This window comes from Balearica regulorum, chromosome 6, assembly GCF_011004875.1.
Source record: "Balearica regulorum gibbericeps isolate bBalReg1 chromosome 6, bBalReg1.pri, whole genome shotgun sequence".
NCBI classification, from domain to species: Eukaryota; Metazoa; Chordata; class Aves; order Gruiformes; family Gruidae; genus Balearica; species Balearica regulorum.
In genome coordinates this window covers 37,968,007-37,995,165 of record NC_046189.1, presented here as the reverse complement: position 1 = coordinate 37,995,165, position 27,159 = coordinate 37,968,007, and the positions used below count along the sequence as shown (strand labels likewise).

At 39.7% G+C, this 27,159-nt stretch overlaps 1 protein-coding gene across 1 annotated transcript in view; it reads left to right on the top strand.

The window, feature by feature from the left end:
- The first annotated feature begins 2,829 nt into the window (after nt 1-2,829).
- Nucleotides 2,830-27,159, top strand: part of LRP1B (LDL receptor related protein 1B) — a 742,991-nt gene continuing 718,661 nt past the window's right edge. The window contains exon 1 of the mRNA XM_075757248.1: nt 2,830-3,117. Coding sequence (XP_075613363.1) covers nt 3,036-3,117 — 82 coding nt within the window. The 5' untranslated portion in view covers nt 2,830-3,035. The remainder of the gene's footprint in view (nt 3,118-27,159) is intronic.

The following is a 27,159-nucleotide window of genomic DNA, read 5'->3' as shown; positions in this document are numbered from 1 at the left end:
TTAGCTGTAGCAAGGAAAAGACATTTTTACACGCTTAATTCCTTCTTGTCTCTCTCCTCCGTATCTGCTCTTAGTTCAGCTTCCCGGTGCTTCTGGTTCGGTTCTTTCAAACAGGAGTGGGTGGGGACTTGTATTTGACAAACCAATCTGGTTCCTGACCCATGTATCTGCCACCAGTCCTGCATCTCTTGATGTTCCCCCACCACGCAGAAATCTGAATGAAGCTGTGTGCATGCAAACATCGGCAGGCAGGTGGGAACTGCAGAAACTGCATCCAGCTAAAATCTCCATTTTCTTTTTTTTTTTCCCTCAGGTCTGAGGTATAGGAAAAGCATGTTATACAGCAAGTGATTGCTTAAAGCATTTGAACTATAATACATGTATAGATACTGGTTTGGATTCTGTCTCTGATGACTTCAGCAAACTTTTTAAAGTTTATTCAGAGAAGATAAAGATTAAAATTTTCATACAGCTCTTGAAGCTAACTTTTTCTGAGGTGGAAAGGAGATATGAGAATGCTGGTTACTTGTACATGTTTTGACTGTACTGTTGGAGTGATCTCATCCCATCATGTTAGACATGTCCCATCGTCCCATCACTTCATAGCAAGCGATGTTTAATGGAAATTAAGTTGAGGAGAATGATTTATCAAAGGTCAACTTGTATTTGTTCAACAGCCTGTATTTTAAAACCAGGCTTCTGTGATAATTACCGCCTCATAGTGCTATCTTAAAGCAAGCTACATTTTTAGGCAGTAATTTGTCAAATGATTACTTACCGGTAATTGCATTTTTAGTCATAATTCTGACTTCATACTACTTATTGACACTTTGTGTCCTGTAAACAAGGAGGCCATTGACTTTTATTATAAATATTATTTAAATATTTCAATAAGTTTATGTGCATATGCAATCTGCAGTATTGAAAGCAAGATCAATTAATTCTTCAAAGGCTCTCATAAATGCTAATGTTTAAAATGGGAAGTAAATTGCACCGTATCATTAAAGGAAATTATTCAAGAAGAGTAGTGAGGACTGCTGTTAAATAAGTATGGAATAAGACCGAAAAGGAGCAAATTAGAAATAAAGCGTCAGATGGTTGAAAAGAAGGATTTTAGTCGAGGCGTTTTTGTGAGAAGGCACGAAAGGGCAGCACGCCAATTAACAGATAACGTTTGGGGGAAAAGCATGACCACTTGTAACCTTGCAGACCTCAAGACTTTTGCAGAAGATGCAAGAAGTCAAGATGAAAGAAGACTATTCAATAAAGATAGTTCCGTACCCCGAGAATACAGGGACAGCATGTTCACTCGCAAATATGTGTTTCTTTGTACCATGTGACAGTCCTGCCATGTGGGAAATGTCACCGATTTGAGCAGGAGTTCCTCACAACTTGGAATTCCCTGGTTTTCCTTCACACATTTTCTCATTTGGCTCTAGCATCTACATATTTTCATATTTGAAATGTAAAAGGTTGCCCAAATAAAATTATAATTAATGCATAAGTGCCATATAGGTGGCTCTGGTGGTTTACAGAAGGATGAAAAGCAATCTCATCTGTAAAGGCGGTGGAATAATGTTTCAGTGTGACATTCAGCATGACTTCATTTTAGTTATAAAAGCAACTGATTTCCAAGACCATGGACACTGCCAGATTTTTTCACCTTAATTCAGATCTGCTCATTTCTGTATTAGCAAAGGTTTTCTACACTGGGATCTATAATTCTGCTCAGTTATGGCCGTATAAATTCTAATTGACTGTGGGGGAATTACATAGGCTTTATAGACAGTAGATAAATGCAGAATTTGATCCAACTGGATTTTTCCCCTCAGCAGTAAATTGTTTGCAGAAATAAAACTATCAGCAACCCCCCGTGAGTCCTGCCAGGCCCTGAGCCCAGAGGAGTCCCTGGGACCAGGACTGGGCTTTTCCATTATCTCAGGGTCTTTCCCCCATTTCAACAGAAATAATTCAGTATTTCCTATTTCTCCTAGGTTGTGTATTGTTCCGTCCTTCAGCATCGCCTGGTTTTTCTGCTCCTGGAAGCCCCTCTTGACTGTACTGCTCCATGCAAAAGGTATTTAGGTTCCGTGCTGCAGAATATAAGCATGAAGTTAAAAGGACTTTACCCTTGAAATGCAGAGGTCTCAGCAGTCAATTTTAGCACCTTGCTGCCTTTGTAGAAAACTAGTATCTCAAGATGATGTAAAAGCTTTATCACCTTTCGTCTGTTAAAGGGCTTGGTTTAAAAAAAAAGTATATGAAAATGCTATAAGCAAACTGTGTTTGTGTTACATGACAATTTCAAGGTAATATGCTTATGTCAATGTTACGGTTCAGCCGCACAAAGCCAGGAACAACTACGAATTGTGAGCCCGCTGCCTGCTTAGATGTACTTCACAAAGGATCGTTAGCCGAAGCCAAGTTTGCAAGAGCTGCTCTGGATGTCAACTCTCCCTTCACAGACAAGAAGCACGCAGCCTTCTCCAGCGCTTTCATCCCTGCAGCTCAGTCACGCACGAGGGTTTGTGGGGTTTTTTTAGCTTTTTTTCCTTTTTGCTGACTCACCCACCGAGCCACCCAAGCTTTCCAGAGGTTTGTCTTCCAGAATTTTAAAAAAATTTACCTCAAATTTAAAAAAAAAACCAAAACCCACCCCGAACCCCAAGCAAGGCGGGAGAGCCGGGAACGACACGCGCTCCCTCACGTCTGCCTTCCCCCGCGCGTGCGGCACGGCTTCGCGCCTGGCGCTCCGCGGGCGCGGGGCGGGGGCGGGACGGCGGCGCGGGGCGGGGCCGGGGGCGGGGCCGGGGGCGGGCGGAGGCGGAGCGCGGCGCTGCCGGCCGCCGGCGCCCCGCGCTGCCCGCTCGCTGCGTGAGGCGAGCCCAGCCGCGCTCCGCGTTGAAAAGTGACGGCGCGACGGCGGCTCCCGCAGAGGCTCCGCGCTCACGGCGGCGCTGCCGCTCCGTTTCGTATCCGCGGCTGGCCGGCAGGCAGGCTCGTTCGCTCCTTCCTTCCACGGCGCGGTCGCCGCGATGTCCGCGCTCCTCCTGGCCCTGGCGACGCTCTGGGGATTACCGCCCGTCGCCGAGGCGCTGGCAGCGGGAGCCCGCGGAGGTAAGGCGTGTCCGCGGCGGAACGCGGAGCGCTGCGCCGTACCTCGCCCCTTGCGCTCCGCCCGCTGAACTTTCCGCCGGCGCCGGCTTCTCCCCGGGAAGTTTTGCGGCGTCTTGCGCGCCTCCCTGTCCCTCCGCGCTGCGTGGGGCGGGCGCGGCCGCGGAGCGTTCCCTGCAAACTTGGGTGCCGGGAGCGCCGCGCCGGGCAGCGGCTCTCGGCGGAGCGAGAACCGGGCGAGCCCTACGGCGGCGACAAGTACACGGAGACGGGGCGGGGAAGGATGTGTCACTCCCCTCGGTGATCCGGCTTGAACGCACCGGCTCTGAATTACCGCTTCGTTATAAGAAAGCAAGGCGAGCGTTAATTGCGGGGGTCCAGCCCTCCCTGGCAGCGCACGTACCTGCTGCTGGCGAGTGCCCCGGGCACGTCCTGTGGAGCGGTACCGGCCGGGGGCTCCCCGAGAGAGCCCCGGAGCTGGGCGGCGAGGTACCGCAGAAACGGCGAATGCCCTCCGCTTTCCCGAGTCTTTCAAAAGTTCCTTCGTTTTATTTTGCTAAGGTGCCACCCACTTAATAGCTGAGCTCGTATTTAGGCAGCGGGTAGCTGCTGCTGAGCCGGGTACGGCCGGTGCGGGAGGAGGAACTCGGGACCCCTTCCTTAGCCGAGGTGTGGAAAATTTCAGAAGTTGCAACTCTTTTCGTCTCAGAAGTCGTCTCTGATGGGAGAGGGTACCAGTCCTCCTGCCGGAGTTAGTCTCGGGGTTTCTTGTTGCGTTTTGTACCGTTACCAGACCTCTCCTATTTTCCTGGAAGATGTTTGAATTGAGTATTTTTCTAAAGTACAGCCTAAGTCCCCCTTCTGTTCTGCTCAGGTGCAGGAATGGCAGCGTACTGCTCTGGCAGAGGTTTTCTTACTGCTGTAGAAAACATTGCTAATCCGAAGATAGTCTGTCGGCTTGTTTGTAGCCCTTTAGCTTCAAAACTGCGTGGTCTTATGAATGAGACTGCTCATGTTGTTGTTGTACCCGGTCTGCAAGGATTTAGTAGATTTCAGTGTAAATATAACTCTGTGAAGCATTGAATTCTCACTGTTAGGCATCGGGCTCCTCTCAATCACGTACGCACTACCTACTAAATTGTTTACTAACTGCTTACAACTCGTTTGGGTGAGTGTGGATGCCCCTAGATAGTCAGTCTGGGGTACAGATTTCTGCTTCAGTCGAGCTACCAAACCTCTGCGGTCCCTTTCCCACCTAGCTATCAAAATTACATAGGTGATTCATGCTGTAAAAATGAGAAATAACTACCTATCAAAGTATTGCTGCAGCATCTCAAACTTGCATGTTTAAAACACTGCATCATAAGGTACAAGGATAGTATTCAATATAATGGCACCTGAACAGCCAGATGGGAAAGGTTCTTGGAAAATCTTTCAGTTTTATGAAGGGTACATGCTTTTACTTTGATATGTAAAGATTTGTGGTTGTGATAGTGCTTGTTTGATGAAAAATATTTCAAGAACTTTCCATGGCATTCACAAAATGGTCAGATTACATTTCAGCAGCTGTAGCGTGCATCTGATCTTATGAATAAACCCTAAACTTTCAAATGTTTTGTGGAATTGTTCTGGAAACTGATTTGTCACTCTGTCTTCTTTGATGGAGATAAGCAAGTGACAATTATTCATGAATATTAATTGCTGGTGTTTAAATTTTGCTTCATTTTCCCTTTGTTTTGTTTTCATAGTTACCTTGCTCTGATTTAGTGTTTCACAAAAAAAAGTGCTGTCAGCTTACATTAAAGTCAATCCCATCTTAAAAGGCAACATCCTTGTAAATCATACCAGCCCAAAAAGTGGGATAAATCAAATTTACTTAGAATCAACTAACTCATCATATCATAATGTCATGTCTTATCAAAACCGAGTGGAGTACAAATTAGGACTTAAAAGGCATTTTGTTTAAAAAATGTCAAGTGGTCTCAACCTAAAAGGGATTCAGGATGAGGCATCCAGAAAGAGAATTACATTTGCACATCAGATAAACTTTATGATACACTGCAAAAAATTATTGACCATATCAAGCTGATTTTCCTTTACAGGGGGAAATTCTGAGTCACTGGAGCATGCTAAGCTTAATGTATGTGAAAGGCACTGAAATTTGGAATGCACTGAGGCTCACCATTGGTAATAAGAGAATTGGGAAAATGTCACAGGTTGTGTTAATAGCAGTGTTGTGGTAGCCATGGTAATATGAAATATTAGTGAGGTGCTGTAGAGAGAGGTAACACCTTCTGTTAGCCCAGTGGATAAGATTGGGGGGGAGGAAACCCCACCAAAGTTTGAACTAAATCTTTTCTCTGGGTTTGAAACAGACTGGGGGAGTTTTGCTGTATCAGGTCTGTCCATAGTCAGATTACAACTCCTTGAATTTTTTTTTTCTATATACTAAATAAAATTGGGAAGAGAAAATGATATGGGGATGGGGAGCTGGAAATGAGATGGAGAAGGGAATCCAGCCAGGAGGGTGATAGGATAAGGGAGAAGCCCTGCAGTTGAGGTTGTGCCATTTAAGCCATGAAGAGGTATGATTTCCTTTTCTTATGCTTGGGTTGGTCTCTTCCTGAGGAAGCTCATGGACCCAGATTCCCTTGCAGTTATCCTGTGAAGGACTTGCAACTGTTGCAATAAATGAATTTCAGAAGCCTGAGAAAAACCTTGCGAACAGCTTAGGAAGCTGGGAAGACTGCATTTGTTATCTGCTCTCCCTAAGGATGTGCAGTGCAACTTCACAGGTCCCAAATCCACCTCCTGAGCATTTAAGCTGAAGGTGCTGTGAAGCTCTGGTGGGTGTATTTCCTTCCCACAGCTCTCTCCAGCCTCGAAGCTCCACCTTGGCTTCATGCCTAGGCTCTTACACCCATTTTTTTGTCTTGCTGGGGTTTTGTGTGTCGTCTGCTGTGGAATGGCATTACACGAATCTACTGCACTAATTGGCACGATTACCTAGATGTTATCTAAATTACATAGAAGCCCCAGATAACAGGAGCTAGATTTGGATAATCTTCAAAAACGTGTGGTGGTGTCAGTGAAAAGTGTATCCACAGTAGTGTTAATGAGTTCATTGCTTGTAATTAATTGACTTGCTGCCTGTGGTGAAGCTGCTGGTTGGTTGTGTTCAGGTTTTGGTGGCAGATCACTGTCAGCAGTGCTGAAGTGCTATCTTGCTATGGGCTCTTTCACATGCAATTTTAGTGTTTCAGACCTGTTGTTCAAGGGTTGATGTGATGAAATAGCTCGTCTTGCAAGATGAGGAATAGCAAAGTCTTGCAAGAGGCCCTCCTGTTAGGGTAGTCTTAAGTTCCCTGACAACATTTTTCCATTCAGTATAAAATCTCAAGTTCCCCGAGTGATGGCATATCACACATTCAATTTTTCTTTTTTTTTTTTTTTTCACTTTTTAAGCTCTTTTAAAGAAGGAAAGATGAAATTTTCATGAACATTATTCCTCTCTGGAGGCACAAACACTTCCAAAACTTTGTCTTTATTCCACTTAGCAGGGAATTTATTGTTTTCCCAGTGTCCTTTGAGCATATTTAAGTGAAGGCTGGAAACAAATTACTTTGAAATAGAATTTTTTGGTTTAAGGTTCAGATTATGTGAGTTTGGATTACTCACCCTGGTAGCAGAAACACAAACCAGGTAAAATAAATCTGTCTCCTTGTGATGAGTGCTGATGGCCTTCATTCCCTGGTAAGGTGTCACAGCAGGCAACAGTGAGTACATCAGGAGGCTTTACAACTGTCTCGTTATTAGTAGCTTAATGCTTGAAACCAGGTGTACCAAGCACTGCTATGCTTCATCAGACTGAGCTCCAGCTTGGCCATCTGTTGGAAAGGATTCTCAAAAAAAAAAAAAAAAGAAAAAAGCTGTTTATGTGCTGTACTACAGAGGTGTATGTTCTCATACTTAAGTTTGTTATGCCTTGAACCCCGATAATAAATAATAGTATCTTGCATGCCAAAGAGATGCTTCCAAGGTCACAGTGACATTGCCATTTATTTATTCTGATGGATAATATTACTTAAGAACTTACATATCACTGGAGAGGCAAAATTACAGAGGAGGGTGAAAATATTTTGAGGCATTTCAGACAGTAGTTAGAAGGATGTGTGATACGAGGTAATAAAAGACAGAAATTGTGGGAGATGTCCACAAGTGCAATTTCAGTGACTGGTTTTATGGGCAATCAGTGATGTATATATGTCCTCAATTGAGTATGTGAGTACATACCCAAAACCCTGACACTTCTGGAGACTGAACAAACTCTGTGTGGTTTTCGATGAACTGACATGCATGCTCTTTCTTACCCAGATTGTTATTTTAGATCAAGTGGTTTTGGAGAGCTGTAGTATAATAAAAGGAAAAGTGGTAGAAACACACAAACTATTTAAAAGGGTAAAATGCATTTTAAAATTCAAACCTAGGTATTTGATGTGAAAAGACTATGTGTAAACTTGTGTTGGAGCAAACCTTTTACTAATTTATCATAGAGCTTCTGCTGATGCTCCTGCAGGTTGAAGTAGCTGTCCTCCAAAGACTTACAGAAAAGCTTGTATTTCACTCGGTGGCTCTTTTGAAGTGCTTTGCGACTGCTGCTGTGTAAATTTGAGCATATCTCCTACCTTTAAGGTTCATATGCACCCCAATCTTTCTCCATTTAAAGAAAGTGGCAAAGCTTACTTTGACTCTGGTGAAATAAGTCTGCAGCTTGGAAGTGCGTATTTCTCTAGTGCCTTGTTACGAGTCCTTTGATCTGTTTGCAGTTGAAGAAAATAGGTTTCTCTTTATTGTATTGACTCTAAAGAATGTATGTAATTTTAATTGGTGAATGTAGAATTATGGCTATCCATAGAAATGCTAGTAATTTAGATAGTAGAACATTGGTTTTGTTACAGCAGCATACTTTGAATCACAGCATGTTGTTGCTTTTTTTCCTAGCTTTTATGTATTAATCTGTTCTTTAATAGTCTTGCTCCTTCAAATGCAATTAAAAAAATTTTGCTTAGAGAACTCATTTTAATTGCACTTACACAAAACATTCTTAATGATGAACAGTGAAGATGAAAATATCAGAACTTGGCTATTTTTATGCAAGTCATGCAGACTATTCAGTCTGTATTTAGTGTGAGTTTGGGCTAAGTGTAGACATTACAGAACTAGGTCCTAAAATTTGTAAGTGCAATTAGGAACTAATTAGATTTTTTTAAAATATAATTACTCAAATAATGACTGTGCACCTTCTGTCCAACCCACTAGTTTGTTTTTTAATTAAAAACAAGTTGATTTTTTTGCCTTTAAATTCTATTTATTGAAAAGCTGAAAATATTTGTAAATGCAGTTATACTCCAGTTAGCTAGTCAGTTGTTGACCATAATGCAAAAAATTCCGAAGATGTACCAAAACTTCCTAGTGCTGTGAAGCTGAATCTTCCTTTTTAGGTAGTTGGCAAAATGAAATAATCACGGCTCATTACTGTAAAATCAGCCACCCATCCCAGCTGTCATCCCACTGACAGGGTGTCCTCGCTTTGTGGATACGAGGATGCTCCAGAGCCTCCGTGGGCTGGCGAAGGGCCGTTTCCCATGAGTGCCAGGCTGTGTGTGAGCAGGATTGGACATCGGTAATGGAATTCCAATAAAACTCAGTTAGTGCCTTTTAATTAGATTTAATGGGAACTGGGAAGTATCATTAGAGAGACAAACACATGCTTTTGCCAGTAATATGTTCACTATATTATTAATCTGATTTAATTTGTAAGATCCTCATAGCAGGAATAAGAACTTTCTATGTACCTGGGAAGTGTTATATGGGTCTATTATATTTTGTTATTATATATGCCATTGCTTCCCAAGCAGTATGTAACTGTAGAATTGGAATTGGGCTCTATGTATGGTGTTTATGAACCCTACCAATCTGAAGGTAGAATTGGATGCCAGAAAGAAGGTTGTATGTCTCTAGCAACCATGTTTTTATTGACCATTTTGTAGCAAATTGCAATTGTGTATTAATAACAAAACACTGCAATAGTAGAGTGTACTCTACTAAGTAATGGGGCTCTTTAAAGATGATGTAATGCCAGTCTTGAAGTGAGGTATGCTTTGAGATTTTTATTTCTGTTCAGTTAGAAATGCAGTCTAATTCTCTGAGGTGGAAAAATAGTGATTACAGTATTACGAGTTCTAGATATGGTACGTTTAATCCTGAAATGTGCTTTCAACACCCGCCGGATGTTCCCGAGCACCTCACGTGCCGCATCCTGCTGAATGATGTGGCCTTCCAGACGGGCCAAACTGTTGAAACACAGCTTTGCTTCGGAAATAAGAATATATCTATTTCCTTTTCTTGATAATACCAGTGTGTTTTGAGCTATCTATTGCCTTATTATTAGTAGGATATCCCTTTAACTTTTGTGCATGATGCTATTGAATAACATATGCTTCAAGTGTAATAGGATAAGTGCTGTAAGAGAAATGCTAAACTATGAGAATAAGAAGGAATAAATGTATAATTCCTCAAGTTTTTCACTACTACAGAGTTTTTTTAATAGCAGTTCATAAGTATCACTATTGTTTTTTCCTTGAATGAACAAGGAGAATGAAAAGGTGCAGTTTGTTTTTTTTTTTTAATCATATACTGGAGGGGAAATAGACCATATGCAAGACAAAAGCCGATACAATAATTTGCAAATGCAGTATTTTATTTGTGAGTTGTTCTGTCAAGGAGAAAGACTGTTCTGTTAACATGTACGCACACTCCCACAAAAAGATACCCATGTTGTGACTTTTATATAATGCTTTATGATTTTAACTTACTTTACTGCAAACTAGCAAAAATACTCGTCGGTTTTTTTTTTTATAAATACTATTCTGATATTGTCAAATAGTTTGGGCTGCTACTTACAATATTCTCAGAGGCTGTGCTGTGGTGGAGAGCACTTGTGTTTCCACCTGTAGGTCCCTTAACATGCAGGCAAGTATTTTTCCTCAAACATGGTGCTTCTGAATAATTCTAAGGCTCTGGAAGTATCACAGTGCTACCATTTCTGACACATTAGTCAAATGTACCTTTTTGGAGAAATGGTGTAGTGTTTTGTAGTCATAAAAATAAAAGTTTAAAATTACACTAATGGAGGATTATGAAAAATCACAGTAACTTTCTACGTGATAGGTTTCCCCAGACACCTGCATCTTTGCTTGCAAATACTGTGAAGAGAGCTATGTAAGATCGTAGCTAGTTGGATGCTGTTTTGCATATGCACACACACACTGATTTACCCAAAGTTTATTGATATTTGTGTAAAACTGTGCTTATGAAATGAGTTTCATTGGTGAATCACATACTTTCTTTTCTAGAAAAGAGCAGTTTTTATTTATGTCTTAGTGTGCTAACAAATACATTACAGACCTGAATCTACACTACTGAAGTCAATGGGTTCTTTGTTTTGTCCTTAGTGGTTATACAGTCAGGCTGCATAAGTGTAAAGGAACTTTGGATGTTTTATGAAAATTAAGTCTTATTTAGAAGACAGTTAATTAAATTGTGATCTGTGTTGTCCTATGGCTTTTACTCAAGAAATAGATATTTCTTGCAGTATTTTTATTCCAAACTTTGATTTAGTTGTGTCTGAGTTCCTTATGTTGAATCCAGTTTTATATTTCCCATGTCTGATATTAAAATACTTGGATCAAAGTCTTGATTGTTTTTCATCTCTGTTTGTAATAATCCTCTAGAAGATGAGTTATTACATAAATTATTTATTTTTGATAAATAAATTGATAATTTCTCACTTTAAAAACTCAAATTTTGTGAAGAGACCACCTTCTCATGAGGTCATAAAACCAGAGGAAACTTGAGACAGGTCAATATGCGAAGATGTGTACTATGTGGAAGTCATTAGGTTAGTTATGCAGAACTAGGTTTAATACAGATGAAGCTGCTATTTTTTTTTTTTTTTTGATGAAACACTGCATTTTTCATTGTGGAACGTTTGTTGTGTTTTTGTTGGGTTTTGGTGATCTGGAAGGAGTGTAAAGGTGGTACCTTCTCATGCAGCACGTCATTTCCCTATGAATCTTTGCAGACTTATCCAGGGATAAGCACACTTTCTTTTGAGGGCTGTCTTAAAGTAGCTATTTTTCCAGCTGTATTTTGTAAAGCATAACTATGGATGGGTCAAGCCTGTGCATCCTCCGGTACTGATACCCATGTGCTGCCTGAAGGGAAACTGGCCTGACTTCCAAGTTCGTCAGAAACACTTGGTTTAAAATACGCTTATTTTGTATAACTGTATTGAAGTTGTTCTTTGAGGGATGTTTGCAGCCAGTGGGAGTTAAGGACTGGAAGCAAGGCAAGAAGGCTGCAAAACTGAATTCATCCCCCTTGAGTCCCATGTTCAGAGACAAGTGGTTTATTCTTATATTCAGATTACCGAAAGAACAGTGAACAGCAAATGGTTTCTTCATAGTAGTGTCTTACTATAGTAGTCTTAGGCAAAACACTTGAGGCTGCGATATTAAATCATATACAAGGGAGATGAAGCAAGTGGAGACTACAACAGTGTGAAAGCTAAAGCACTGTCCCATGCCTACAGCTTGTCGGCTTGAATTGCTTTTTTGCCTTTGATAGAAGCAAAGCAAGGCTATGTTGGAGCAAGAAGGTACTTTGCAGGCTAACCTGGTCGGCAGCAGTTAATGGTATAGGGCTGATGTGAGCCCCTCTTATGAGAATGTATTGTGCGTGTATACGTAAAACCTTGGATATATAGGGAGAGCCGTGAAAAGTACTGTTGCCAAGTACACCAAAGGCAGGAGTACCAGGGTTTTTTGAGCAGACAAAATCTTGTGCCCTGACCCAAGTGGCCCATTATCACATTTCTTCAAATTGGAGCAAGCTATTTAGGTCAGTATGTATGTACAGACCTATCTGAGTGAATTCCTTGGCTTGCACTTGCTACGTTACGTTTCTTTCTCTGGGTTTTGAATGGCTGTGACTTGAACAGAGTTGACAGTACACAATATTACCCATTTACTCTGTAGATTATACTACTCTGGAGAATTGGTGTCAGCTAATCTGCCATTTCTACGTTTTCAGAGACCTGCGAAGTGTATCTCCAGTAATAACGCAGGAGAGTGTCAGATCTAGGATTCTGTGATTTTTCTTATTTAGTACCCCCAGATTTCTAGGCATGTATGTCCAGGTCTCCAGCCTTTGTCACTTACTTTGTCCTGTGAATAGTTTTCCTTTCTGTGCAGAAATTCTGTTTAATACACAGTTTTGGCCACTCTTAGGGTGGTAAGAAGTTTGAAGCAGATGGTTGTCAACAGATGATGACAACATTCTGAAATACAGCTTCAATACAAACTGTGAGGCTCAGTATTTACAGCACACTCGCGTGTATAAAACCTGCTTATTTCTAATGCCATTACTGCCTTTGCTGTGGAATATTCTTGGTACAATTTATTAATGTCCATGATAAATTTTTTCTTTTACTGAAAACAGCAGAACTCCTCTAACCAATTAGTGGTATTCAGTAATGAGTAAAACACTATGAACCATGTTATGATTTTGTCAGTTAGAATTGTTAAATGCTCCTCAATGAAACCACACTGATTTACATTAATTGGTGGCCTGTCTTCTCACAGTAGTCTCATACTGTGTCAAAAGTGCCTTGCAAAAAGTTGTAATACAACTAAACTCACAGTGATTGCCTGTGATTTTTTTCATTCTGTTTGACTGGTGCTCTGAAGATGACAAGTGAAAGACTTCAAAATTCAGGAGAACTTAATATGTGGCTGTGAATCTTAGGACTATAACTAAAAGCATTTGCATAAAATAAGTGCTAAGGAGCTAGTAAGTATGATACAACTTGGATTCTTCTTCTGCATCACATTTGGAAATCCAGCAACTCTAAGTAATTAAAGTGCATTATAAAAGGCTGTTTATGTGTCTATTAAAAGCATGATGCAAATATGTAAATTTAAGAGCCTTTTACAAGTTTATATATCTTAATGAAAAATGTCAGAGCATAATAGATCATCAGTCTGATTAGCCCCACAGTAGCCATTATTTTTTTCCTAAAGATAGCACAGCATGTCCTTGGTGGTCCTAGGAGTAAATTAAGTGTGGAGTGCTTGCTCTTGAATGTAGCTAATGACTTTGGTTTTTGGGGAGGAAATACCTGTCTGTTAAGGAGGGTCATCTTGAAGTGGTCATCACTGCCTGATCATGTGTATGTACAAGTAATTTTCCCCTTACTAGTTGTTTTTTTTTAAAAATCCCTTTATGTTTCATTCCATTTGCTGTCCTGTTTTATGCTGAGTGGAAAAGTTGCCCCACTTAAGTGGAAATCTTTGAATGTTGTATTTCATGTGACACTTGAGAAGCGCATGCTGGCCATAGGTTTTGTGTCCATACCACGGGCAAGCAGAGTGGTAATTCTGCTTGTTTGCTTCTGATTTCACATTGGTGACTTGAGTGGGATATGTCCTCTTTTTTTTTTTTTTCTATCAAATTTGCAAAATCTAATGCCTGGGAAAAATCTCCAATAACTTGAGGTGACCAGGTGTTGCAGAGCTTATCAGTGAGTAACAGCTTTTGAGGATACAGGTGCCTGTTGAATGCTGCTTTCATTTGGGATTGCAGCCTCAGGGAAACAAACAAACTAGAAGTGGATAATGGAAGCAGAGGCGGCGAGGGTTACTGGTTAAATTACAGGATTATTTATTTGGTAGGGAGCAAGAAAGGCCGTGTCCAGTACAAAAAAAAAACAACCCCTAACAGCTTCCACAGTGCCTCTGAACCAAAAAGAGCTTGTATTTCTGAATAGGTGAAGAGATAAGCAGCAACATTTGGCATGTGCAAGTATTGTCTTTTATAAGCCATGGGGAAATCAACCACCCTTTCTTTCCTGAAAATACATGAGCCTCCTTGAAGCATTTGCTTTTGGGAATGAATGTATTAGTGAAGAATTCATGGATGATCCGGATCTAATTTTTATAGAAATGAATGATAACACGCTGTGGGACTTCAGGTCTGCGTGAGTGTATTTTGCATTCACCTGCCTTATTCTAGACTTAAAGAATTATATTTTTTTTAGCACTGATGAATAACTGAAGGTTTAAAGCAGCTCCTCCCAATAGAAATTGCTACCACTGTAAGGAAAAAAAAATAAATGTCAGCAGTAGCACAGTGATGTTTTAATAACACAAAGTAATCCCCCCATACTTCAGTAATAAAGTTGCATGGGCTACAGTTAGCTTTCTGGTTGGCATCTTTCTATTGACACCTTTATGTCTAAAAGATGAAGTGAAGAGTAAAACTTAACTCTGTTTTCTCTTACGTTAAATGTATTCTGCAAAGCTTTTGTGAAATACAAAGCATATGGACTTTGCAGATAGTGTTTGCATTTGGGACTTGGGGGGAAATTTATGTCAACTTTGTGCTGTGGAAATCGTTGCCCTTTAAAGCAATTGGTTATATTTAAGGTAAGCACATATCTCAAAACTGTGGTTTGTAGAGTTGACTAATCTTTAGAGCTCTTTTGTTTTTAGGGGCGGGAGTGTGTAATTATTGGTATAAACAGTTTTCAGAATTGGCCAGTTTGAATGCATAGATTGACCTGCCATTTTTTGAGAAATCCGTTAGCATTTAAAGCCAACAGACAAACCCAAAACCCTGGCAAACTAAGCCAGGGTGCTTGCAGTTGTGAGCTGAAACTGTATAATAACATAGTATGAAAGCTCATTAATTGGCTCTAATTACAAGAGGAATAAAAAGCAGACTAATATGTTCTTAGATGTCAAAGTCTGATGGACCACAAAACATCCAAAAGAATATCCTTCAAAATTAGTAAGTAGGAGGTATGCGTATGAATTTCATTAGCCAGTAACAATATGCGTAGCCATACTTGGGGGGAAAAACATCACTTAAAACATCTACTTTCTGTTAGACCAGGGGGCTCATATAATTCCCAAGGTTAGACCTTCTGCCTCCCCTTTGCATGCTTTTCCACAGAAGTGGCTGGAGCAAGCTTTTGCAAAACTGGTAAATTAAATATAATTTTTAAAGGAAAATCCCTTTCAGTGTTTCAGTGACAGAGATTTGGAGAAGATTGGTTAGTAATAGGCTAGTGAGGAGAAACGGTGTCCCAGGAAAGGCAAATATATTGGTGAAGAAGGAAAAGCCAAGGGGTTTCTTTCCATGAGTGCTCATAGCTGGGCTCTGCCCTGTATGGAGGAACAAAAGGAAAGGCTCCATCAATCTCTCTTTTAATAAATTGGCACAGCTAATATAGTCGGATAAAATGTGTTCATTATGCTGTTTAAAACAACCAGGTTAGAAATCTACTGACAATACATGAAGATTTATTGGTTTTGGTGTCATTGGGGCACCTAATATAGGTTTGGAATACTAACTGGAATTTGAGAAGCGGGGGGCGGGGGGGAAGTCCCAGTGCCATTTAATTAACTATCTGGCCAATATTTCTCCCTCTTTATTGAAAAATCTGTAAGTTGCAACTGGCTTCAAGCGCATTCTTGTATAACTCTGCCAACGGTTAGCAAATAAACACATTAAAATACAGAAAGCCTTGTACAGCTCCACATGTACCAGATAAAATCATACCTTGAACTGCAGAGATGGTTTGTTGTAACAAACCAGAATATAATAATTGCATTTTGTAATTACAAGAAAGTGATTAGAAGAAAAGTAGTATTTATTTTATAAGCATAGCAGGAATATCTCTTGCTAAGTGTGTCTGTACGGGATAACTAAGAGATCAGTGCAAATAAGAGCAGTGTTTAAATTCTGACTTAGGACATACTGGTAGCCTGATGTAAATAACCTATTTTATGCAAGTCACACTGCACAGGCACTTTTATTCTCTGTATTATATTGTTATTCTAAGCAACACCGTAAGCTGTGTTCAAAATACTGGAGCTGTAAGTCTTAAAATTTCTGCAAGAATTTGAATCAAGTTTGTGGATTAATGACCTACAAAATTTAATGAAAAAAAATATTTAGAGTGTATTGTCTCTTTGGAGAGCTGATTTGAATAAAATTTCATGTAACTTTTCCAAGAGATCTTGAGTGAGAGAGAGCAGTATGAATTACGAGTCCTGACTCTTTCTGAGATGCCTTAGAAGTTTAAACTGGAAGTTTCTGTGCTTTGGTGGTAGCAGTTTGCTTGGGAGTGCTGCCCCGCCAGCTCCTGGGCTGCTGCAGCTCCCTGACTCTTGCAGAGATTGCACCCACTGTTTGGGGAAATGGTAGCAGAAAAGAAAAATTCTGGATTTGTCACTTTGGCATTGATGCCAAAGCAGTGGCATCAATTGAATAGTTCAGGTTTTAGCTTAAAATGCAGCAGGCAGACAGCATTTTAATGGCACAGAATATGTAAAGCTTACCTCTTCTGTAAAATCTACTGAAGGGGGGGAAAAAATCTAAACCTACCTGGTGACACATTAATGCCATGTCAAATGACTGTTTTGGAGAGATGGACACCAAGTTTGGAAGACTTTAAAGACAACTAAAAGAAATCTAAAACTACTGCATTAACTTTATTATATCTCTCGCAGCTGGTGGAGCTGTTGCAGTCCTGCTGGTCAGGCTTCTAGTGGTAGTTCTTGGGTTGAAAGGTTAACAACTAATTTACTAAGCGGTGCAGTTTTCTTTCATTTTTCATTTTCAATTAAATCTACTCCTTTAAAAAATAAAAGGCCCTTCTAAAACCTATTGTACTCATGCGTTATTGCTGTCAATTAAAGTTATTAAATCATAGATCTTTAAAAGTGAAATCCAGATATGCATTAATGTAGTCAACCTCTGCATAGCAACTCTTACAGAAGTGACGAGTATCTTATCAAGGCAGTTCTGGACATTGGCAGATACTTCTTTCCAAGGATCAAAATGTTCATTTGAATATTCATTTTGTGGGGTTTCTGGGAGAAGGACAAACACCAAAGAAAGAGCCGTAAGGGGGGTGGAGTAGGGAAGCGGAGCAGATGCAGCTGCGGTATTGGCTGTGGGTTGTGAGTTGCTGGAGCAGGAACGTAGTGTGAGAGCTTGAGAAAATGAAGATGAGCAGGTGAGATGATGATGCCTTGTGTGTAGGAGTAATAAAAAAAAAAGCAAAAAAAAAAAGTTAAGGAAAGAGCCACACCCTGAGCCCTGGTTAGAGGGGTGATGAGGAGGAAAGAGGAATTGCCAGTAACTTGCAAATTGTAGACCTAAAAGACTAAAGTACAGGTGGTGGTTTCAGGGAATGGAAGATGACAAAGGCAAAAGCCAAATTTTTCACAGCTGTTCAATAGAGTATTCGTGTTTGTGCTCCTTTGTGAATTCCTTAAATTAGCAATTTCACTTTTCTGCAAGTCTACTATACTTTGACTCTTAACTGAATTAAGTCCCATTATACATGACATCTTTCCAACAGTCGGAATACAGGTTAGGGCTCCCATGAGGGATGCTTTAATGAGGTTGTTGCTATGACAGCTCAGCTTAAGGCAGCACATGTGCCGCTTCAAAATACCCTCTCTCCCCTCAAATATTACAGCAACTTCTGTGAGCACACTTTAAAACTTCCCTTTTAGTGGAATTCATGACCAGTGCTTTGTATTTCTGTTCTCCCAGTAATGGAGCTGAGATTTTGACAGTCCATGCTGTTTATTTCTGCTTTTATTTCTGAAATGTTAATAGCAATGCATGGCTTGACAAGTTAAACAACAAGGTGTTAACTCCATGGTGATTTCAAAGGATGCTCTAAGGACTAAGTCAAAAGATTTACAGAAAGAACAGGCACATAGACTGCAGTCTGTGTTTACAGTGGAAATGGGTGGGGCCCGTCTTTTAAATACACATCGGAGAACTTATCAATGGATGGAAATTGTTTATGATATACTATGGCAACTGGTAGGAATGCAACAGTTCCTGTTGCGGTGCAGCTGCGTAGGTGGGTACAATGATTTACCTCTTCAGAGGAGCAGACTGTGGTATATCACTGTGCTATATAATGTCTCTCTGTCTCAAAGATGCTATTTTTTTCAGAAAGGCTTTCAGGGTGAGTCGGAGCGTGGTATTTGCCTCTTGGTTAACCTGTGTAGAAGCCAGCAGTCAGGGGCTGCTTCTGCAATGACAAAGGCATCAGCCATCAGGATACCCTCAAGTGCTTTACTACTGCTGCCTGCCCGAGTCATGTGGGCTGCCTAGGTGTGAGAGAAAGAAGCCTGTCCTCTTGGAAACCGATTCACCCCATCCCTACCTTTCTCCACTGGCTCTTGTTTAATACTCACTTTTGCTAGGTTAAATGTTGGAAAGGTAGTTCCAAGCCCAAGGCTTTGAACCTCAGTGTGGTCCAGAATAATGTTGACAGTAGTATCTGTGTTATTCCATGAAAACATTGGGGCCGCCGTTTAGGAAGGATGGTGACAGAGCACGCAGTCACTAGAATATTTCTCTGTTGTTGCTTGTCTATGAAGTAGCAAAATGTCATGCTTAAACTCAAATGAGCAGCTCTAAAATGTATTCCTGCTGCCTTGGTGTTTTCTGAGTTGCTCTGTAGACTTGGGGTACTTCTCGTTCTGTCTCTTCTTCCTTCCAAGCTTTGAAAGTGAGTTTTTAAATGTAAGACTTTGACATACAGTAAGGAGTCATACTAAAATCTGATATGACCTATATAAATATTGCTTTAAACATGGGCCTGGATGAAAAGGTTTATTCCCTTTCTATAGGTGTTCAGTTCTCTTGTATGCTAAGCTGTGAATTGTTGCAGTCGTTTCTCATCGACATGTGCCTCTACCCACCAGTGTCAGAACCAAACTTCTTTATCACTACTTGTTTCAGTGAAATTGAACCCAGGGAGATGCTGAGGAGCTATGTGTTCAACCCCCAGAAAGCTTTGCCTTTTTGAAGTTAATTGGCTTAAAAGATTTTTTTTGTTTGTTTGTTGCTTTAGAAACAGTGCGCTATAAAGATCTGGATTTATTTTTTTGAGTATTTTTATTGTAAGCTAAAATACCTTGGTACTAAAGAGTAAAAAGACCGGCTATATAAATCAATGCTTCATTGTATTTATTATGCTGTTTACAAGGCCTCCAAGTATAGTAAATTTTTATAAATGCAAAATCATTCAGCTGTATCCAAATTGGTTCAAAAGATGCTGATGAGAACATTTAAGTTTTTTGCAGGTTCTGATAATACTGTTTGCTCTAAGTGTGCTTGTCCCAGTTTCTTTCTATGACTGAAATGAAAGTGCAATTTCGGTATAATTTTAATGACCGGTAAATAGGTTCACATATTCCACACATTATATTCTTTTTCCTATTCTCTGTTTGGCTTGCTTGGCCATTAGTGCCACTTATTCCCTGATCATAATTTTGTTCTCTTTGGAAAGAAGGTGAGATGGAGATTAGCAGGTGTGTCCCCCCCTAAAAAAAAACCAAACCAACAACAGGAAAAGCAAACCCAGCACCCAGGATGCATCAACAAAAGGAGACCAGATGCAGAGTGAAAAGCACATGGTACAGATTCTGGCTTCTCGCTACAAAGATTGCTACAAGAACAGAAAACACGCTGTGATTTATTCTCGTGGCAAAAAACTGCAAATGGAACAAGAAGTACAGAAATCTCAATATGTTGTTGCTAATACAATTTACATTTAGAACAGTGTGTCCTCCTTTGCCATTATGCTCTGTTTAAACGTATCTAAATTAAACTAGTCTATAGGCAGACTTCTTGAACTGCAGTCAGAACTTGCACTAAATGAACATCTAACACTTAATTTAATGGTAATTATGCAGCTTCTCAAAAATTTTTTCCCTATGTATTGTATTTGTTCAGTAGTTATCTCCATGTATAATAATATCAAATTATTATGCGTTCTGTCAAAGTCATAAATTGTATCAGTTTTACACAGACCAGAAAATGACTTGCACTTAAAGATATGTTTATCTGTATATATATGCTGGATTTTAAATTGAACAGTTCCAGACATAATTTTCCTAATATTGGTTAATCCATCTTTAATTAAAATGTTAATTGCTAATCCAGATATTACACACAGAAAAATCAGTCTAGAGTAAACTGTGCCTTATTTGCACAATTTACGTGGCAGTCTGCTCTTTGGAATTGCGATGTAGTCATCTTTCATCTGTGATAACCAACTAAAAACATATTGCTGAGTTACTGTACTAATTGTTTACCCCCCAAAAAAAGAGAGGGGGAAGTTAACTTAGTGCTGGTTAAAAATTCCCACTTAGGTCAAAGTAGGGCCTGAAATACCCTTTTTAGGGGAATTGTTGCACAGAATGGGTTATGCCAGTACTGCGGCAGCCAAAGTTGCCTCTGACGGTTCCTCAGCTAGAAAACACTGCTGAAACCGTCTCCTATGTAGTCCAGAACAAAACTCCCTCTGTGTCAGAGCAACGTATTTCAGAAGTCAGACCCGGTCAATCTTGTTTTCCGGCCAAGGGTTATGGAAGGTAAAGTTAGCTAGATGAAGGTTGCGCTTGTCATGTGAAAAGTGCATGAAAGCCGCTAACTTGCTCCAGAGGGTTGCAGTGAGGAAGACTCACTTTTGCTTTTCATCATTGAGATACAGTCAGTGCAGCTCAGTTTACTGATTTTCTTTTTTTAATACTCTATACAGAGAGTTAAGTAAGTGGAGTTCCAGCATTTCACACCCAGCAAGTAATAATCCTGTGCAAAATCACACGTGTAACTGCGGCCAGTAAGTCTTTGGGGGGGCTTGAATTAAGTGATCTTGTTAACAGAAGATAATTACAATCCTAGTGGCTGAAAACTTGCTATTCCTGTGAAGTATTAGGAAATGCTTAATTGCTGAATGGAATGACAGGCAGTGCTTTGTACCTCTGAAATAAGTTCATTCAGACCTTTTGGCTTGTACATACCTTTTTCATCAGTCATTAATGACGTTGTTGGGGACAATGCAATTTAAACATACTTAGTGCAAGTTTTTTGGAGTAGTCATGTTCAAATCACCAACTCTTCAAATTGCGTAAGATTTTTCAATCAAAGCCATATATTAAATGAAGAAAATCGAGACTTGCTTATAGAGTGCCATCTGTTGATTTTATTTAATTAGAAAATGATTTTCAAAAATCTGTCTTGCTTATACAAAGTGTATACTAATAGATAGGCTTTTAAAAATATCCTCTTTTTTCCATAAAATCTGAAAGGAAAAACAATCCCTCAAAGTAGATGTAAAATATTAACTATTGCTAAATAGTATTTAACAAAAAGCATCTCTAATTCCAGAAATTTTAAGTCTGTTCCTATTTGGGGTTTGTCTGAATACCATTGGAAAGTCTTGAGCGTTTGGGTTTTGGATGTGCTTTTTTCACATTTTTTTTAACCTGTTCATTTTTTTCATCAAAGGAGGTCACCTCTTCACCTTTCTTTTAATCTTTCCTCCCTTTCATTCCCCTTATTCCAGTGTTCTTTCCAACTTGTGAAAGTCACTTAATCTCTGTTTGAAACTGTACCTGATTTGCTCCAGCAGCATGGCTTCTCTTAGCAAGTTCATCCAAACGGATAAAGAGGAAGATGCCTTTGACATTTCTACTGTACCAGGAGGATGCAGCCGCTCCTTGGCTAAGAGCTACAAAAGAGAGGTTATTTTAGGAGTGATATGGATTTGTATGTATCGCTTTGGCTTGGTTTACAGTCTGTCTTTGAGATGTGTTTGAGTATCTGCTATTGATGCGTGAATAACATGACTATTTATAACTTGTTTTCAGGCAAGAAAACTGGCCACTGCCACCAGGAGAGGCAGTCTGCCTGCATGCAAATTATGTTTGTTTCTGTTCCTTACAAGGCCAGAATAAATCCTAAAAAAAAAAAAAAAGTCCAAGCCCCATGACTTTTTCAAGATGAGTTGGTGTTTCTGAGGTGTGCAGAGCCCTCTCCAGAATGGCTTGTGCCAGCTGACTGGTCCGGGCAAGCCCAAAGCTGGGCTCCTGGGGGAGCTCTCGTAGTAAAGATTCCCTTTGCTGAATCCTTAAACCATCTCTAGTAATAAATCCTGCCATCCTACCACCTGCTATCCTTATTTCTGCAACCGGCTCGAAAACTGATCTTCTTCATCATGGTCTCCTAATAGCTGGTCTGGTGAGTAGCTGGGGCTCTGGAGCAAGTTCACTTGTGCCTCACTTGTATAATTTCCTTTTCTTAGCTAGACAGAGCAGGTTAAGAATTATTTCCTTTTCTTCTTGTGTTGAGGACTAGGACTAACAAAATCTAAACACAAGTCTGTTATTACAGCTCTTCTCTATGAGAGAACACCTTGAGTGATAAGGTTCAGGATTGGCGAGGGTGTAGAAACTAATAGATGCGTAAAACTGATCTTCACAAGATATTCCCAAAGTCATTATTCACTGAATAGTCTTATAAATGAGGGGTTACGTAACAATTGCGTTCTCAAGAATAATAGATTTTTTCACTTAATTTGCCTTTGTGAGCTGATTCCCCCCCCCAAAGCTGCAAAATTGAGTTTTTTCCTGAGTGGAGGATCAGTTACGAAAAAAATTATGAAATGCATATTGGATATATGTTGAGTCAGGGGTTATCTGATGTAGCACAAGGGATGCATTTAGAAAGAGAGCAAGCAGATAAATTAAAATTTCTCTTCAAAAGAGATGAGGACACCCACTCCATGAGTGTGAGGAATTGCCAGGCTTCAAATGCCACCTATTAACTGGTGATGAAGTGGGGAGGGAAGGATGCAAAGGTGAGCCTGCTGGACTACAGTTTCAGTAGGTGTTTTGAAAAATAAAGGCTTCTGTTAGCATGATAAAAGGGAAGGATGGTAGGTCTGACTCAGGTGCTTTTAGGGGCTAAAGTGGCCAGAAGAGTCCTTAAGTTTTGAAGCAAAAAAGATAAGGGTGAGGTAGGTATTGCAGTGGAAGAAAAAGACAAATGAAAAGTAGATGTCCTTAATTTCTTGAGAATATTTTCTTTTTCCTTCACTGTTCTGCATAAGCAGATTCACTCTGGGTCTGTAAAGCTCTAGCATACAGCTTGCAATAACCGTCCCCAGAGCTTCAACCTTTTTACTAAACTACCTTTAAAAAAAGCTCTAAGGGAAGGTTTAACAACCCCTCTCCTCCAATAAAGATTGTACAATAAAATCATAACTGTGTATTTCTTGGCCCAAATCCATGTATCTGATTCTGCACAGTTGCAGGGCAGAACCTGCTGCAAGACTGGGAGGACATCCACCAGATTTACTCTGTTAGTATTTTCTTTGCTTATTTTATCTCTGCCTGCCCCCTCCATTTTCCTTTATATGCTTTTGGTATAGCAGATGTTTCTGAGAGAGTATTGGTGTCTCTGCTGTATGAGCCCTATCTTCACATCTTCTTGCTGTACATCGCTTAAACTAGCTTTAAAAAGAATCCCTTTCTAATACAACACCCATGGCTTTGTGATTGGAAAGCTCTGTGTGAACAAAACCCCATTACTTATTTACTGTTGTGCAGTTGCTCCTGGATAGTCTGCCATTGGACTGGGTTGATGCACTTTTATCCCATGTGGTTTTCTTTGTGGTTAGCCATTTATTTCCTATTACAGTCTTCAACATCCTACTAGCTTTGTATTTAATATGCTACGCTTGTCGTCATCAGTTGAGAATTTCCTTGCAAAGGAATCACAACCCTTGTTGTGCTCAAGCAACACCTCAAGACCTAAAACTGAGTGCAGTTGTAGAAAATGATATGGGGAAAAAGTCCCCCTTTAAAAATACATCTAATAACTGTGTTCGTATTTCTTCTGTGGTATAGCAATAACTTCTAAGTGCCTTCCCACTGTGGTGATTTCTAGTTCACTTTCAAAAATCCAGCTTATTGAAAATGTCACTATTAATAGCCTTCTGCTGGTACAATAAAAGATAATTCAATAGGATATCCCAGTTAAGCAGGGTACCTTGTTTACGTTGGGTTTCTGCCCAGCAGCTGCTTATGCTAAAGTTCTACAAATAATACAGGAATTAATCAAGGTGTAACCATGGGGACAATTTTGTGTTGATATTCACCCCATGTGAGTGTAGTCACCATAATGTGACCTGTAAAGACAAATTGCGTAATTCATCTGCAATTTGGTATGATCATAGGTAATAAGCTACCAATTTCTTGACTGCCTTGGGGATATGGTAATGCTGTTGTTGCTGATGCTTCCTGGAAGAGTTGAAGAAAACATAAAAACAGTATTTATTGAATTAGGCCTCCATTTTTCTTGAAGGTGTGTCCGTAAGATGTGAAATTAGGTTCCGAATATGTATATATACAGCACCATAAGCATGTTTCTGGGTGCAAATTATGTGATAACTTGTTTTCTGAGTAAAAGGTGCAGGGAAAAACAACTGGTCAGTATTAGTGAGAATAAAGTAATTTAATTGGATTTTTCATATTTATTTTTAGCTTGCAAGATAATTGCCTCATTATGGGCAGTAGATTCTGATTTTATTATGTCAGTGTTTATCAGAACTACATGCAGTTCCCAGAAAGCTGTAACCCATCACAAAGACCCTTTGCGTGCTCAGAAGTGGCTACTAAGAAAGGAATAGTTCGACTATATAAAGATGGGATATCTAGCGAAAAAACCTTTTTTTTTTGGGGGGGGGGGGGGGGATCATTACATTGTTATGTTAAATTAATAGTACTATTTCAGTTAACTTGGTCCTAATTTTAGAGCTCATCAAGACACCCATGGGAATATATGAATTAGTTTGGTTTAATTGCATTATTTAATTTGATTGTTTAAATTACTTTTCTATTTTTATATGCAACATTTTTTTAGCTGAAAACATTTTCTGATTTGGGTTTGCATGTGTGCTTGTGTATGCTCACTACTTTGGTCTTCCTCCAAAGATCTTTTCTTTTTCCTCAGAAAAATAGTAAGAATTAATGCGTTGGCAAAATCCAGCCATGACTTCAGAGAGAGTTGTGAATAATGAATGCAGGATCTCTCTCACTGCAATGGCAGTATAACATTAGCCAGCTTTTTATTAAAAATGCTGCATTTGTAATTATGCCCCAGAAAAGAACAATTAAAGTGCAGAAAACTATTAGACCCTGATCCGCCAATATATTTGGTGCAGGTGGACAGATGGGGCCTGACTTGATGTAAACAGTTTTGTGCTGGTTCATACAGCTGTTGGATCCGGGTTTTGGTGCTCCCGGAGAAGACAGTAAGTTGGCTTTCAACCAGGGCCTGTTAGAAGATAAGCGTGTGGGGGACGGCACAGGGAAAGCTTTCTGACTGCGTGTCCTTAGCCTTACAGCATGTGCTTGTGCAATTCTTGACGCTGCTCTATGTCAGTCTATAAAAAAGCCTTCCTTGGATGCGGCTGATAACTGTTTAAACGTGATTCTGGCAAAACCAGGCAAGAGTTTGGTTTGCACGCCTAAACCGTTCTCTTGAAGCTGCTTTGTCATTGACTTAAAGATTAAAGGGTTCAGTAAGGTAAATTGACTTAAATCCAAGTGATTTAGCTCTGATTTAAACCAACAAGCAGAAAACTTTTATTTAAATAATTGATTTTAATCTTATTGTGACTTTATAGTGTTAACCAGTTTCTTAAAGACAAATTACTTGACTGGTGTATCAGTTTAAATGTACTGATTTGTGACAAAAGAGAAATTTAGCAGATATATTTTTGGCCAAACAGTGAAACACTCCTTTCTTCCCAGTTACGTGGGTCTTTCCCTGACCAGGTCTGTGTTCAGCCTTAACTGCCATAAATTTAGCTCCAGTTTGAAATGTAAATGGGTGAGATTTAATTCAGTGTCTATTAAAAACTAATACATAGTTTGAGAATTATATGCCTTTATTTTAAAACTGGTTATGACTTAGCTCTGATTGCATGCACATTATTCACCATTTGGAGTGGATTTTTGTGGACGCTAGAGGGAGCACATATTGTTTCAGGAACTTAAAATTTTAGTCCTGTCAAACCAGGATGATCTAATCAGGCAAGAGTATATAGCTATATACACACACACACATATATAGAAATATATTATATTAGTAGTCAAGTTTGTATATCTCAGGTCACTTGTCAAGGGCAAAACAAAGCATTTTTTTAAAAAACCTTCTCCTGAAAAAATTAAGTATTTCACCTTTTCCAGGATGCAAGTATAGCACCTTGTGTTCTCCACCATAGTTCAGAATACAAATCAGGCACAAAGTGGCAAGGCGATATAGGCAGATTTCAGGCATATACTATTTTTCAGTCAATACTGCTGCCTGGTTGGATGTGAGAGGGAGGTACCGGCAACATCTGTCTGCTCTTCTGCCGAGCTGTTGTTTCCCACAGGGCTCAGTGTTTTCCTAGCCCCGTCACAGGAAACCCCACAAACCCCATAGTATTCAGGCAATACAGATATGAATTGGAAGATTTTTTCCATGAAATCCCTAAAATACATGGGTAAAGAAAAAAAACAGTGCAATTCTCTTCACATTTCATCCTTCTTCCTGTATTAAGGAAAACTATTGTCTGACTAAAATGAGATTGCTATGATCTAAAATATCTTCTGGGCATGGACATGGAGTTGTTGACACTGCATTAAATTGTACAAGACGAATGAGGTTACAGTGTTTGGTGATGAAGAAATAGAAATATTCTATCTTTTCTAATACATAGTAAGGGTTGGATCACTGGTACTAATTTTTTTATCTGTTTTTTCCTCTCTTTAGGATTTTAACCAGTTTTAACTTTGAGTTCCAATGACTCTGGGTTGGTTTCAGTAATGTTACATACATTCCAGGGGAAATGTATTGGTTATAATAAGAATATTTCGTCTCAGTTGTAATTTTATTGGCTTGTGTTAAAATGCATTGATTTTTTTTGGCTGAAATATTTGGGCTTCGGGGTAGATGCATTTGTTCTGGTTAGGAGTGCATTGGAGTCAGTAGAAGCCTTGTGTTTCAGCAAATACATTTCCATTTAAAAGCAAATGTAACATTTGAAAA